Source organism: Toxorhynchites rutilus, chromosome 1 (genome assembly GCF_029784135.1).
Source record: "Toxorhynchites rutilus septentrionalis strain SRP chromosome 1, ASM2978413v1, whole genome shotgun sequence".
Lineage (NCBI taxonomy): Eukaryota > Metazoa > Arthropoda > Insecta > Diptera > Culicidae > Toxorhynchites > Toxorhynchites rutilus.
Window position 1 is genome coordinate 34,625,077 of NC_073744.1, and position 14,924 is coordinate 34,640,000.

At 42.9% G+C, this 14,924-nt stretch overlaps 1 protein-coding gene across 7 annotated transcripts in view; it reads left to right on the plus strand.

Annotated features, from left to right (window-relative positions):
• Nucleotides 1–14,924, plus strand: part of LOC129763357 (proteoglycan 4) — a 154,308-nt gene that overhangs the window by 96,579 nt on the left and 42,805 nt on the right. For 4 of the 7 annotated variants that reach the window (XM_055762325.1, XM_055762328.1, XM_055762324.1 and 1 more), the window contains exons 2-5: nucleotides 2,446–2,704; nucleotides 9,866–10,178; nucleotides 10,247–13,123; nucleotides 14,596–14,875. In XM_055762325.1, the coding sequence (XP_055618300.1) occupies nucleotides 2,539–2,704; nucleotides 9,866–10,178; nucleotides 10,247–13,123; nucleotides 14,596–14,875 (3,636 nt within the window). In that variant the 5' untranslated portion in view covers nucleotides 2,446–2,538. The other 3 variants (XM_055762326.1, XM_055762330.1, XM_055762329.1) reach the window with 3 other exon arrangements.

Genomic DNA, 14,924 nt, shown 5'->3' on the forward strand with positions numbered 1-14,924 from the left:
TGCATACTGGTCGAACATTGAAACAAAACTGAAAATACATGATTCCGCGTGTGGGTGTAATTTTAGCGGCTTCGATATTAGGCATTTTGAGTGATTTAAGCCATAACTGCCCAGGTGTAGGTTATGTTTACTTAGCTGCTTTTGCGGGAAACTCGAACTATGCAAGCTTCAATACACAGCAAAACAACAAAAATGAAAGATAAAACGACACTGACACAAAAAACACTCTTAAATTGTCATGTGGTATCATTTCAAATGCTCTTAATACTTTAGTTTGATTAAAAACAGTTTTTCAAAAACGGGCATTTTTGTGTATTAAATTTCATACGCTGGGCACTATTTGGTCAATGTAAAAATTCGATTCACTGATGGTTATATTTCAGTTTGTGAATTAACAGAGAAGCGATATTAGATATGTATGGCAAAATATATTCATTTGTGAGAGGAAATTTTCAATTATTATAAAAAATATTCTGGTGGGGCAAAATGGACAGCGATGTATTGAGATCACATCCAAATGATGGATACCATTAAATTATGTTTAGAACCGGAAACCTCGTCTAGCTTCATACAATAGTAATACAGATCGGACTCCATTATATACAGACTCGATTATAGATGATTCGATTATATAAAATTTTGAACTCGATTATATACAGTTTTAAAAAAATATGTTTTTTTTTATTTTTCAGACAAGACTTATTTCGAACGAAAATGAAATATTTCAACGTTAAAGTGAAAATTAATTGACTTTAGGTACAGTGGAGTAAAAATCGTGATTTTGGTATATTTTAGCTGAAAATTCACCAGGAGTTGTTTGAAATGATATTGCAGCGAAACTAAGAAAGATAGAAGCTGGATATCAAAGAACGAATTGTAGAGCGGTTTCAGAGCTTCGATTTGGTTGATAGAAACATTCAAGTTTATTATAATTTTTTGTGTTTAAATTAAGAATAACACATTAAAATAAAAAATATCACTAAAATCCGCTAATGGAAAGTATCACAATTGTATCCTGTATAATTTTTTTCATCTTTCTAATGGAATCAACAGTATTGTCCTATGGAGTGTAGTTTTTTAATTAGAACCAGTTTAAGGCAAACGGAGCCTTCAACAGAGAAAAAGTTCAATAACTCTGTCATTGACGAATTTCATGCCAACTCGACTGGCCGTTGGCAGCACCATCTCAGATAGCAGCGAAACGTTGTGAGTGTAAAGACATGGTTCATTGAGGCAACTTTGCATACTTGAAATATTCTAAAAAGAACTAGACTACTTTTCATTTTTCTCGAAAACATGTATTTTCAAAATTCTGAAAAAAAGATATAAATAGCCTTAAGAATTTCAAACAAGTCACCCATACATCAGAAGATGGGCACATTTATTCTTCTTCTTCTTTTTGGCTTTAAGAGGGTTTAGGGCACATTCACATGGAAAAAGTTATTCGAATAACAACTTTTTCATGTTTTTCTTTTTCTTTTTGGTGAACCAGGCGTTCGACGGTCAACGATTCGATAACACTGAAGAAATTCGTGACGCAGTTACATCGTACTTCAAAAAATTGGACGCTGCACACTTCGCGCTCAACTCGTGCCGCGCTATGAAAAATGCCTCGAACGTTACGGCGATTATGCAGAAAAATCGAAAATAAAACGTAGATTACGAAAATCACCTTGTTTTTTATCCTAATATTATTTTTCCGCGATTTCTGAGCCACTGGAACTTTTTTTTTAACGACCCTCGTACATAGTAAACAAGTTAACGATAAAAATGAATATTGAATATTCAAGTTAACGATAAAAATGAATATGAATATATTTGAATATTCTTGAATCAAAGTAACAAGCAGCGTTTGATCGCTAACACAAAGTACTATCGAATATATGTATTGTCATTCCAATGTAAAAGACGAAGACGAAGTGAGGAAGATAAAAAAAAATCCAGGATAGCTGCCTCTATCATAAATTTTACTCGATGTGGCAATCAATCATGATTTAATCAAAACACTAGTTCCAACAATTCTAACCAGCAACCCTTCCCGTGCGCCACCAACAGGAATCACGCTTTCGTTGTGTTCCCTGGCGACGGTTGCCGTTGGAAGCGCTCGAAGTTTTCGATTCTCAAATTTCCCCAAACAACAACAACGACAACAGATCCAACTTAAACGCTAAATTACACTGAAGAGCGTACAATAATTCAACCATTTCAACCATATTTAACCCTGTATCCTTTGTGTGTGCTGCTTAAAAGTGCAATAAATAGTTCGCTGGTTCGCTCGTTCGCCGTTTAAAATGAAGATTGATTAAACCGGGTGGTGGTGGTTGTGCGGAGGCAATCTTTGCTGCCACCAGCGCCACCAGAATCGCACTGTAAATCACACCGTGGCGAAAACATAGCGCAAACTTAACTAAGAACGTATCCTCGTTTTCTTTTCGCCTCTTCCAGCCGGACGTCGTCCATCGGCGGGATCGGAACAACAAGAGCGCCCTACACTACGCCAGTGGATCCCGGGATATTTTGGCTGCCGCCAGCGTCGCCATGGTGGCGCCCGAGCTGATTGAATCCGCTGACGAGGACGGATTCACACCGCTGCATTTGGCCGTCATACAGGGCAACCTGCAGCTGGTCAATCTGCTGCTAGCGAATGGGGCCGATGTGAACGCGCTGGACAACGAGGGACACTCGGTGGTGCACTGGGCTACGGGTGAGTTTTGTTTTTCGTTGGAATTTTCCGATGGTGTTCGGTGATGGTTGTGTTCTTTGACTTTTTGAGTGAAGATAAAGTTTTGGCCATGGCCTGATATATCAAGACTAATATCAAATCGTGTTGCATATTATTGAGAACCAAACCTTAGAAAACATCGTTCCAAATACCATAACATGTCATGATTAACTATTCCAATGATAGTCAATGTTATGTCAGACCGGACTAAGTAACAAAATATAAAAAAAATAGTGGTACAAAAGTTATGAATTTTTGAAAAAAGTCATTTTTGAGAAAATGTCGAAAAAAATAATTCTTCTGACCCCCCCTAAATGGAAAAGATCACCCTAATGAAAATTTAAAAAAAATACGGATCTAATGTTTCGCGATAAAGAACTAAACTACTACTTTTGGCGAAAATCCGAGAACCACTATATCGATTTGGCATGGCATGGCTATATATACTCATATATTCAGATATCAAACATCTGAATTATCAATATTTGCTATCTGGCCGGATACCGGATATTAGAAAAACAAATCAATAATTTACATTTGCATTAAAAGGAGATAAATCATAACAACATAGCTTCAGAGAACAGTCTTTCACTGTAATTACTCTTGCAAGGAGCTGAAAGATAAGCAAAACTTACCAGTTGAGGATACTGCTTAGAGTTAGAGGAGGTCACCAAACACAAGGATCATAATTACGATTGATTTGAAATGTTTTGGATACGCCGGAACTTGTAATGCAAGTTATTTCTTTTTTGTTTTGTCGTAAGTGTAAGTGTGGCCTCTCTTAGATTATCATCCCTGAGGTTCTTAGTTGATTTTTTTTTTATCCAAAATATATATTTTATTAAGGCTCATATGGCGTCAGCCTAACGGGGCCGGGAGTTCAATATTTTGACAATGTTTGCTTAGACTATGTTAGTAATATGTAACCGATTACTCGCGGTTGACTCGAGGTTAGTATTACAAGTGTTCTCATAATTGGTATGTCGCAGTCTTCGATGCTCTGTACGTGTGCCCGACACGGGATACTTCCTATTGGGATGCAGCTGACCATTAATCAGCAACGCCCCCCTAGTATGTACCCCATATCTAGCGTGGTGCGTCTTCTCGACTCGAGGAATCCAGGATAGAATGGCGGCGCAATCATCAGCTCGTGTAGAGTTGTCATGAGCGGTACAACCTTTGGCTCTTGTTGAATCATCAGTGGACTGCACAACCTTCGGCCCGTGCATCTGTAAAGAGTGTGTGTATGTATTGCCGCGACTAAGTAAAAGTTTATCGATCGGATAGGAGGGATATGAAACGGGGACACAACCAAGGAAACATCATTAAACGTTGACATCGGCGTTTCTGAGGAACAGGTATAGATGAAGCAGAAGATCAGGATCACGGCTACCTAAGATATCCCGGACGGGGATATCCGATTGTCTGCCTTGTGCTCTCAGTGCTCTAGAGAGCTGAGAGCGAGCAGCATGGAACCGGATACACGACCAGACAACATGCTCGATGTCGTGGTAGCCATCGCCACAATCACAAAGATTGTTTGCTGCGAGCCCAATGCGATAGAGATGCGCGTTTAGGTTGTAGTGATTGGACATAAGCCGAGATATCACGCGAATGAAATCACGACCTACATTCAATCCCTTGAACCATGCACTCGTCGAGACCTTAGGGATAATCGTGTGTAACCAACGACCGAACTCATCACCACTCCACATGCGCTGCCAACTTACGAGCGTATACTGACGAGGAATGTGGAAAAATTCATTATAAGCAATTTGCCTTTCAAAAAGTGTGCCTTCTAAAGCGCCCACCTTAGCTAGCGAGTCCGCTTTCTCATTCCCCGGAATCGAGCAATGAGAGGGAACCCATGCTAAGGTAATCTTGAATAATTTTTCGACCAAAACACTCAATAGTTGTCTTATTCTTGTTAGGAAATAAGATGAGCGTTTATCAACCTTCATTGAGCGGATTGCCTCTAATGAGCTGAGACTGTCTGAAAAAATAAAATAGTGGTCGATGGGCAATGTTTCAATGATCCCCAGTGCGTAGTATATCGCACCCAGTTCAGCAACATACACGGAACAAGGATCTTTGAGTTTGAAAGAGGCACTGGAATTTTCATTGAAGATGTCAAAGCCAGTGGACCCGTTTATGAATGAACCGTCAGTGAAGAACATTTTATCAGATCCAACTTTCCCATATTTTTTCCGAAAATATCGACGGAATAACATTGGAGCGTAGGTGATCTGGTATTCCATGGATTTTTTGTCGCATGGACAGATCAAAAATGACAGAGGAATTGCAAAAGTATGGGAAGCAAACTTGGTTGGAGATGCCTGGTGAAGGGTGCACGTCGTGGGTAAGGTACTCATGGTATAAAGACATAAAACTTGACTGAGGAGTCAGTTGGAGTAGATTTTCGAAGTTATCAATTACCAATGGATTTATGATCTTGCAACGGATGAGAAATCTGTAGGATAATTCTGTGAACCGAAGAGTAAGCGGGGGTACTCCTGCCAAAACTTCGAGACTCATCGTATGTGTCGAATGCAAACACCCCATGGCTATACGCAAGCAACGATATTGTATTCTCTCCAGCTTGAGAATATGAATCCTGGCAGCTGATCGGAAGCAAAAACTGCCATATTCTAACACTGATAATATCGTTGTTTTGTACAACTGAATGAGGTCTCCTGGATGGGCGCCCCACCATGTTCCGGTAATTGTTTGGAGAAAATTGATTCTTTGCTGGCATTTCTGTTTCAAATACGCAATGTGTCTCCCACAGGTACACTTTGAAGCAAAATATACACCCAGGTATTTGAAAAACATAGAGTGTTGGATCGTTTTGCCGGATAGGTGAAGCTGGAATTGGGCGGGTTCGTGCTTCCTAGAAAAAACGACCATTTCAGTTTTCTCCGTAGAGAATTCGATACCCAGCTTGAGGGCCCACGTGAACAGATTGTTCAGGGTATCTTGCAACGACTTTTGCAGAACGACGGGATTAGTACCCGTGATGGAAATAACTCCATCGTCTGCAAGTTGTCTCAGCGTGCAGTCTCTAGTTGGACAATCATCCATATCATTGACGTAAACACTGTACAAGAGGGGGCTTAGGCAGGAGCCTTGTGGTAGGCCCATAAAACTGTAACGAGAAGATTTCGAGCTGCCATGAGAGAAAATGTGCTTTTCTGACAGTAAATTGTACAGGAAATTGTTAAGAATTGGTGAAAGTCCACGATTATGAAGCTTCTCTGAGAGAATTTCCATGGAAACTGAATCAAATGCCCCTTTGATATCGAGAAAAACGGAAGCCATTTGTTCTTTGCGAGCAAATGCGATTTGGATTTCAGAAGATAGCAGCGCGAGACAATCATTTGTCCCTCTACCTCGGCGGAAGCCAAACTGCGTATTTGACAGCAAATTGTTCGCTTCAACCCACTTGTCCAAACGAAGTAGAATCATTTTCTCTAACAATTTACGAATACAGGATAACATTGCAATCGGCCTATACGAGTTGTGATCGCAAGCCGGCTTGTTGGGTTTTCGTATGGCTATCACTCTCACTTGTCTCCAGTCATGCGGGACAATATTCAGCTCCAGAAACTTGTTGAACAAGTTCAGTAAACGCTGTTTTGCCAAGTCGGGAAGATTCTTCAACAAGTTGAATTTAATCTTGTCCGACCCCGGAGCTGAATTGTTACATGAGAGAAGGGCAATTGAGAATTCCACCATCGAAAAATTCTCATAATCGCTTTGAAGTGGAATGTCGCGTACGACGTTTTGTGCAGGAACGGTGTCGGGGCAAACCTTCCTTGCAAAGTTAAAAATCCAACGGTCAGAGTATTCCTCACTTTCGTTTGTATGGTTCCAGCCACGCATTTTCCTAGCCGTATTCCAAAGAGTGCTCATAGCGGTCTCCCTTGACAAACCATTGACGAACTTCCGCCAATATCCACGCTTTTATGCTTTAATCAAACCTTTTAGTGGTTTCTAGAGCTTGGTACTTTAGAAACCATTCCACTAATCCAGTTTTCCTGAATTTTTTGAAAGCGGATGATTTTTCAAGGTAGACCTTTGAACATTCCTTGTCCCACCAAAGTGATGGAGGACGACGTCGGAAAGTGGTAGCCGGTACACGTTTCTTTTGAGCTTGAAGTGCGCTTTCGTAAATCAAACTCGATATAAAGTTATACTCTTCGAGTGGAGGAAGTTCATGCATTGAAACAATTGCTTCAGATATTATTTTCGCAAATGTTCTCCAGTCAATATTCTTCGTGAGGTCATACGAAATATTGACTGACTCACGAGAGCTTGATTCATTAGCGATCGATAAAATTATTGGTAGGTGATCACTACCGTGGGGATCTTGGATTACCTTCCACATGCAATCCAGGGATAACGAAGAAGAGCATAGAGATATGTCTAGCATGCTTTCCCGTGCAGGAGGGTTGGCTATTCTGGTTGCTTCCCCAGTATTCAAAACTGTCAATTTGAAGTTGTCGCACAGATCATAAATCAAAGTGGCACGGTTGTCATCGTAGAGTGATCCCCATGCTGTTCCATGGGAGTTAAAATCACCTAAGATTACCCGCGGCTCCGGCATTGCCTCGATAGTATCAAAGAACTGATGGCGGCCTACCGTCGTTCTGGGAGGGATATATATCGAAGCAATGCAGAGGTCTTTGCCATTGATTTGTGTCTGGCAAGCAACAACTTCAATGCCTGTCATCGATGGGGGAGTGACTCTATAGAAGGAGTGTCATTTTTTAATCCCCAATAGTACGCCCCCAAACGAGTCATTTCGATCGAGGCGAATAATGTTGAAATCGTGGAAATTCAGCTCATCGGCTGAAGAAAGCCATGTTTCACAGAGAGAAAATACATCACAGTTAGAGCTGTGAACCTTAGTTGATGTTCTTTGCATATTGTTGATGTTCTTTGCATATTGAACTTCGAAGTTCTTACTCTTATGCGTCCAGTATTAAAATTAATTAAATATATCCACAAAAATCTCATCATTCTAGTAGAAAATCATTATCAGAAAAAAAATCCTTTGCGGAAAACCTCATTCTCTATTAAAGGATATTGATACTAAACAAAAAAAATTACCAACGTTCATTATTTTCATGTAAACGTGTGTTCATTTCACCCTAAAATGGAAATATTTCCCTAAATTGTATGTAAAATGTTTTTCCCAGTTTCGTATTCGCAAATAATTCGGCTGTCAGATATTCGGTCATCCGGCCTCGAAGCCTACCGGATATCCGGTATTCGGCCGTATTTCCTTCAATCGATTATTGGTAGTAGTAGGTAGTAGTTCTACATAAAACGATGTATGATCTTTCATAATCTTTCGGAAAAACACAAAAAAAACTTGTTGTTTGTTCCCAGTATTTGAAAAAACAGCATCGAGTTCAATTGTACCATGTTGTTATTCTAGGCATAACTGTCCCACCATGTTTTCTTGAACCGTAATTAAGCTTGATTGATTCAATTGAGGGGAATTCTTCACATTTCATTGAACTATAGTATACTGCTTATAAAAAAACCCGGTGTATTGCCAAACTGAAATGCTGAAAGCTTCTGGTAGACAAATAAACTAGAAAACTTTAATTGCGTTTTTCTCAGTTGCTGATTTTGGAACATGGGACAACTATGCGTAGAACGGCAGTATGTGCTTTGACAACAACATTTCTCGTGTAGCTTTTTAAAATGACCTATCTGCATTGATCAATTCTCATCATCTACATTCCCTTTCATTAATAACTCAGCAGAAAAGCATTTCTTTATGAGTTCGATATCAGGAACACATTTATCAAAATGGGTACACGGAATAGACATTTTCGAACATGTTTTTATACAATTAAGTCTATTAATCATCGAAATATCAGTGAGAATCTTCAAAAACAGTGTTTAAACTGCTAGAAAACGCATACTTTTGTATACTTTTGAGCTAGTATAGAGTATTTATTCGCAAATTTCTGTAAGTTGGTAGCATTCTTCCTCAATAATTGATACCCTTGACCTATAGTCTCATTATAAAATTTTATTCAACATTCGTGTGTCAATAAATGTTATAGAATTGAAGAGTGACTTGTCCGTTAAGAAATTTGGTCCTTTCTGATGTCCCAAAAAGCAAAAACATGCAGAACTCGGCTTGTGGTTTAGCCTGCGTGTTTAACCTTTTCTCCAATTTCTATGTTCGCCGTCGATTTATTCAGCTTCGTGAGCCTCTTCTTTTTTAAAAGATGATGATGGCCCACCTCATACCCCTACGAAGGTTTGAGCAGGACGATTTATCTAATAGATAATAATTTTTTTTTCAAACATATCAAGAAGCCAATCAAGTATTATAAAAACAAAGCGAACTGGTTCTATTGCAGGCATAAATATCTATCAATAGAACATACAAAATAGGCATAAACAGCGAAAAAACAAACAATGTTCCTATCCATATTGACATTGACATAGTCATAGTCTCAACTTCAGGCCCAAAGTTTTTTTTTCAAGGCATGTCAAGAAAATTTCCAACCTGGGAAGATCCTTGACTGATTGGGAATTGAACCCAATGTCCAAAAGTTTCAACTTAGAACATAAAAGAGATCTGCTACAATCAGAAATAATCGATACAACCATCTGATGAAAGATAGCTTACGACAATTCTGAATGAGCTATCCCAATTCCAGTTTCCACTTCAGACCCTACATAAAATTTCATTGTGTGTCAGTTTTCTGCCAGTGTTCATTATTAACATAGTCAAGGCCCACCAAACGCGCGCGAGGCTCAAACTTTCGTAGACAACGCTCATTTTTCATTTTTTATAACTCCTCAATTTAACCGGCTCGTGAGCATTAAATGATAGCACTATATCCGAGTATAATGCTTTCATTGATGCTAATTTTCATTAAAATGTACATGCATTAACATTTTTGTTATCAGGATTACATGAATTGAATATTATGATACACTGAGATGCTGAGATGAGATGTTGCCATAATAGGGCTATAAGTTGGTTGCTTAAGGTTTGTTTGATAACGAATGTGCCTCTAAAGGAAAGATACTAACCATACAGCCCTCCCAAGATCATCTTTTATGAAAGTAATGCAGACATTGACACCCGTTTGTGTGTTCACTTCACAGTATGCGGCGAAGTGGAAGCCCTGCGTGCCGTTCTCGCGGCCGGTGCCGATGTCTCAACGCCAGATATCAACGGAGGAAGTCCGCTGCATTATGCGGCCCAGATGTGCGGTGCCAACTACGAAGGCAAAACGGCTCGTGCCTCGGCCAAACTTGCGTTGGAAATCCTAAACACCCTACTGGTCCATCCGGATACTTCGGTTGAAGTAGAGGATAAGGATGGCCGGCAGCCGCTGCTGTGGGCTGCCTCGGCCGGCTCTGCCAAGGCTGTCCTGGCTTTGATCAAAGCCGGTGCGCATGTCGAGAGTGCAGATAAGTATGATCAAAATAAAAATTCAGCCTGCTTTCCGCGGGGTCACTCACAGAAAACTTTCTATCTTCCAGGGACGGACTGACCGCTCTCCACTGTGCGGCATCCCGGGGACACACGGAGTGCATCGACACGCTGATTAACCTATCCGGAGCGCACACGGATCAGATAGACTCGAATGGTTGCACGGCACTACACTACGCCGTTACGCTTGGCCACGCGGATGCGACCTCGCTGCTGTTGAAGCTTGACGCAGACCCTAACCGACAGGATCGGAAAGGACGCACGCCGGCTCATTGTGGGTGCGCCAAGGGTCAGATGGAAACGGTGAAAATTCTACACACCAAAAAGGGCAATCTTTGGTTAAGGAACGCGAAAGGTGATTTTCCGGTTCACGACGCGGCAAGCTCGGGTCGTAGACAGTTGGTTCAGTGGCTTCTGCAGCAAAAACCGAAGCACCTCAACACGCCCAGCAATGATGGGCGTACTTTGCTGCACATCGCCGCTGGCCATGACAACGTAGACATGTGTAAACTCCTGCTGGAATTGGGAGCCGAAGTAAATAATCTGTACCGACCGACTTCCAAGAGCGCACCACTGACTCCATTAGATTACGCCCTGGCGAAAGGCTTCCGCTCGGCGGCAAAGTACCTCCAGATGCAAGGTGGTCTTCCAGCGAACAAACTGCGGCTTTCCAGCCGACAGCAGAAGATTCTTCCAGACATCGACAAGGTGGAACCACTGAAGCTAACCGAAAAGGAGGAATTGATAGATCTGAAGACCTCCAAACGGTACGTGGTCTACATGAACTCCAACACCGACTCGGAGCATGAGGACGAACACTCGCATCGCAAGAGTCGTCACAAACGGAAAGGAAGCCATCGTGGTCGACGCACCAGCAGTTGCAGTGACTCTGCCCATTACTATCGGGAGGGAGCCGCCGATATCAGCCGCTCCCGAAGCAATGTAGAGCTGAACAGGGGTCACCATCACCACAGTAAACACCGCCACAGTTCGTCTTCTTCATCCGCCAGCGAGACGTCTTCAGATGAGTGTTGCAAGCACATTAAACGGAAGCACAAGTGCTACCGGAAGTGTTCGTCCAAGTCATCACGGTCTAAGGACCGCTCACATCGGGACCGTGACCGGGAGCGAGACCGACCTGAGAGAGAACCAAAGGATCTGAAGGAGTACGAGTTTATGTATGCGGAAAAACGCGAGCCCCGGAAACCAGGCGAGCGAATTGGTCGGATAGTGCTGAAACAGGTGCAGAGTGGCTCCTCGGAGAATGAATCTGGTCAGGAGTATGGGCGGACGAAGGGGGGTAAAAATGGGCGGCACTCGTTGCTGACCGTGCCGGGCGAGATGGTGGCTGGTTTGAATGGTGGTTTTTTAGAGGAACAGTTCGTACCTAAAACGCCTCCCAGAGCGGAGTTTAACATTAGGAAGGAATCGGATACCAAATCGGAAGGGAAGTCTTCTGACTCGGGATCGAAGAAGTCGCTGAAAAAGGGGAAAGGAAATGGAAAGAAGACGAAGACAAACGGGAAGAAAGCGGAAGAGGTGGGGAAACAGACGACGCCGCAATCGCAGGGAGAGAAGGTTGTGACGGAGGCCCAGATACATCCGATTCCTGATGTGATGACGAAGTCGATCGAAGACGATGGAGCTGCTACGGATGCGACCTATACAATCGAGCAGAAAACAAAGTCGGACTTCGAGGGGTTCAGCGAAACAGAGTCCGGTGAGAAGGTGAAGGGAGTTGGTAAGCTGAAAAGTAAGGTTGGGACAGAAACGATAGTGGAGGCAAAGGAAGAGAGTATGCAAGAAAGTCCTGTTGTGACCCCTTTGGAGGTTCAGGAGGAAGTGGCGCCTCCGAAAAAAGAGCGACCCAAGTTAAAGTCTAGTAAGGACAGCAAATCGAGTAAGTCGAAATCGCACTCGTCCGAGAAAGAGATACCCGAGCTGAAGATGAAACCGAAGGTTGCGGAGCTGCCTCCCGTGCCGGAGCCGCCTCCAGAACCTGAACCAGTGCCAGAGCCAGAACCGGAGCCAGAGCCGGAACCGGAGTCTGTGCCCGAGCCAGAACCTGTACCGGAACCGGATCCGGAACCTGAACCTGAACCTGAACCTGAACCCGAACCCGAACCCGAACCAATGGCGGAGGTACCGCAATTAGAAGAGGAGACACCACCGGAATTGATCGTTGAGCCAGAGCCAGAACCACCGATTGAGGAGGCTGTCGTTCCACAAGAACCAGAACCAGCACCGCCAGAGCCTGAACCAGAACCCGAACCCGAGCCACAACCAGAACCTGAACCATTGCCTGAACCAGAACCGGAGCCAATCCCCCCGGCCCCTGTAATCGAGATAATAGAACAACCAGAATCCGAGATTGAGCCACCTGAACATGAAGTGCCGTCAGCAGAAGAAATGGTAGAGAAGGAAACGGAAGCAGCTGCCAGCGAGGAACAGCCCCGCCCGAAATTGCAGAGATCATCTGAATCGATAATGGAACCTGTCGAAGCGGAGGAAACCCCTCCGAAGGATGACGATGCGGTTGTGCCACTGGTTACGGAGACAGCCGTCGATCAAGATAAAGTGGACAAAACGAGAGGTTTCTTCGTGAGTTTAGGGGGAGAAGGCGAGGGCGATGAAAAAACAAAACCAAAACGAAAGCTGAAGAAAAAAAGCCGTTCGAAAGAGGGTGATGAAGAGGCACAAAGCAGCAAAGATCAGGATTCCGGGTTCGAACCAAGTCCGCAGTCGGTGCGGAGCAAACCTACGCTATTCGAAAGGCCGACGAGTACGGCTGTGCTGACCAGAAAGCCAGCGTTCACCATGGTCGATGCGAGGGCGGTAAGTTCACGACCCGAAGGGAGGAAGCCTGGGGACAAAAACGCCGTCAATATGACCACCGTCCAACAGTCGATCCATCGCAATATACGAAGGTACGTAAACCCGTTTCTCAACATTCCTCCATAGAATTTAGCGTTTTATTTCTGTATTTTACTGTAGCAGTTTGAACGCACCTCGAGTATCTCGATTTATCTATGATTTATCCGCACATTCGTTTCCTCCCCTCAAACACCACCCGTAGTATCAGATCCCCATCAATAACTTAAAATAGCAACAAAAAAAAACAATCAAACGAAAAAAAATCGACAAGACTCTGAAGTGGAACCACCCGTGTTATTGTTTCAGATGAACAGAAAACAGACTCTCATCCTGTCAGCTTCCATACATTCCGTTCCTCAAAAAACAAAAACAGAAAAAATATATAAATTAAAACACAAAATTTACGTACCATCGCTGCTATCACATTTTGTTTCGCCCTGAGTGTAGTGGCTCATAAACAAGAGCAAATAAAAAAAATGCTAGCCATATTATAGCACCGAAAACCAGCAAAAGTTGTGCCCTGCATAAATCTCACTTCCGTTTCTGCTTCCTATCATCCGTGAGGAAGGAATCGTGGGGAAGTAAGCAAGCTGTCAATATCGTATAATCTATCGGAGATATGTTCAATGTAACTTTTGGTAGTGGAAGTGGAAGTAGAGAACAAAAAAAGTTATAAATATAATACAAGTGTAAGCGCAATCCGCCTGGAAGTGTAGTTTTAGTTCCGGAATTAGTATTTCTGTTTAGTGTCGTATTTTAGGAGGGCAAGAGTTCGAACTCTTTGGCTGGATGGCCAACCAGTAAACGAGAGCAAGAAACAATTTGGCATGAAAAATGTGCAGCACGCGAATTTTTTCCATAAAATAGCGATAGAGTTAGCAGTAGCTGAGTCCCGAGACCGGAAGAATATATATGTGGCAGCGTGAGAAATGTAGACGAATTTAGAAATGAAAAATGTACAACATATTGAAGTTACGTGTGTTGCAACGCAAAGCATGCTTCCGTTTTTTGTTCATAGAAAGTGATGCAAAGAAGTAGCAAAGAAACCCTGCCCACGATGGGGATAGGACCGGAAGTCAAACCAGGACCGGGGCGAAGCACAATTTATCACATCTCTCTCATCCTGCATCTCGTTGCTCGATGAAATTGGCAAAACGTCAAGGACATCCCATCAAGCCATTTCGCAGCGCGCTCTCATCCACCGATCCTCATCAGCAAACCAAAATCCAGAGTGCTATTGCCCATCCCCATTGGATCGATTTTGTGTGTACGTGTGTGATTTTTCTTCCTCGTTGTTTTTTTGGATCCATTCATTACCACAACACGAAACTCTTCTTACATTTCCGCATATCGCACCACAACGACACACTGTTTGCATCTGTTTGTAATGCTCCCACTGATTTCTCTGTTCCCCTTCCAACCATCTTCCGTTCTGTGTATCCGACCGACCCATACGCATCCCAATACCCTCCTCCCCCTGAAAAAACAACGCTCAAACCATCCCATCCCCGTGTGCCACTTCCAGATACTACATGGAAAGAAAAATTTTCCAGCACCTGCTCGAGCTGAAAAGCCTCCAGATCCGCTCGACCAAGGTGAACGAGAGTGTGCTGGTGAAGCGGGCCGTCGACGACTACCACAAGTCGACGATCGAGCTGGGCTACGAGACGGGGTCGACGCTCAAGCGCTACCCGTACTCCGAGTACTCGTTCAAGAACTTCGAACTGTTCCTGTACGATACGCTCAAAAGTTTGCAGAAGCGCGAGACGTACAACTTCCAGAACATCTCCGAGGTTTACGACGAGGTGAGTGATTGGTACAATTGTTCTTTCATTGAAACTCATCAAAGAATAC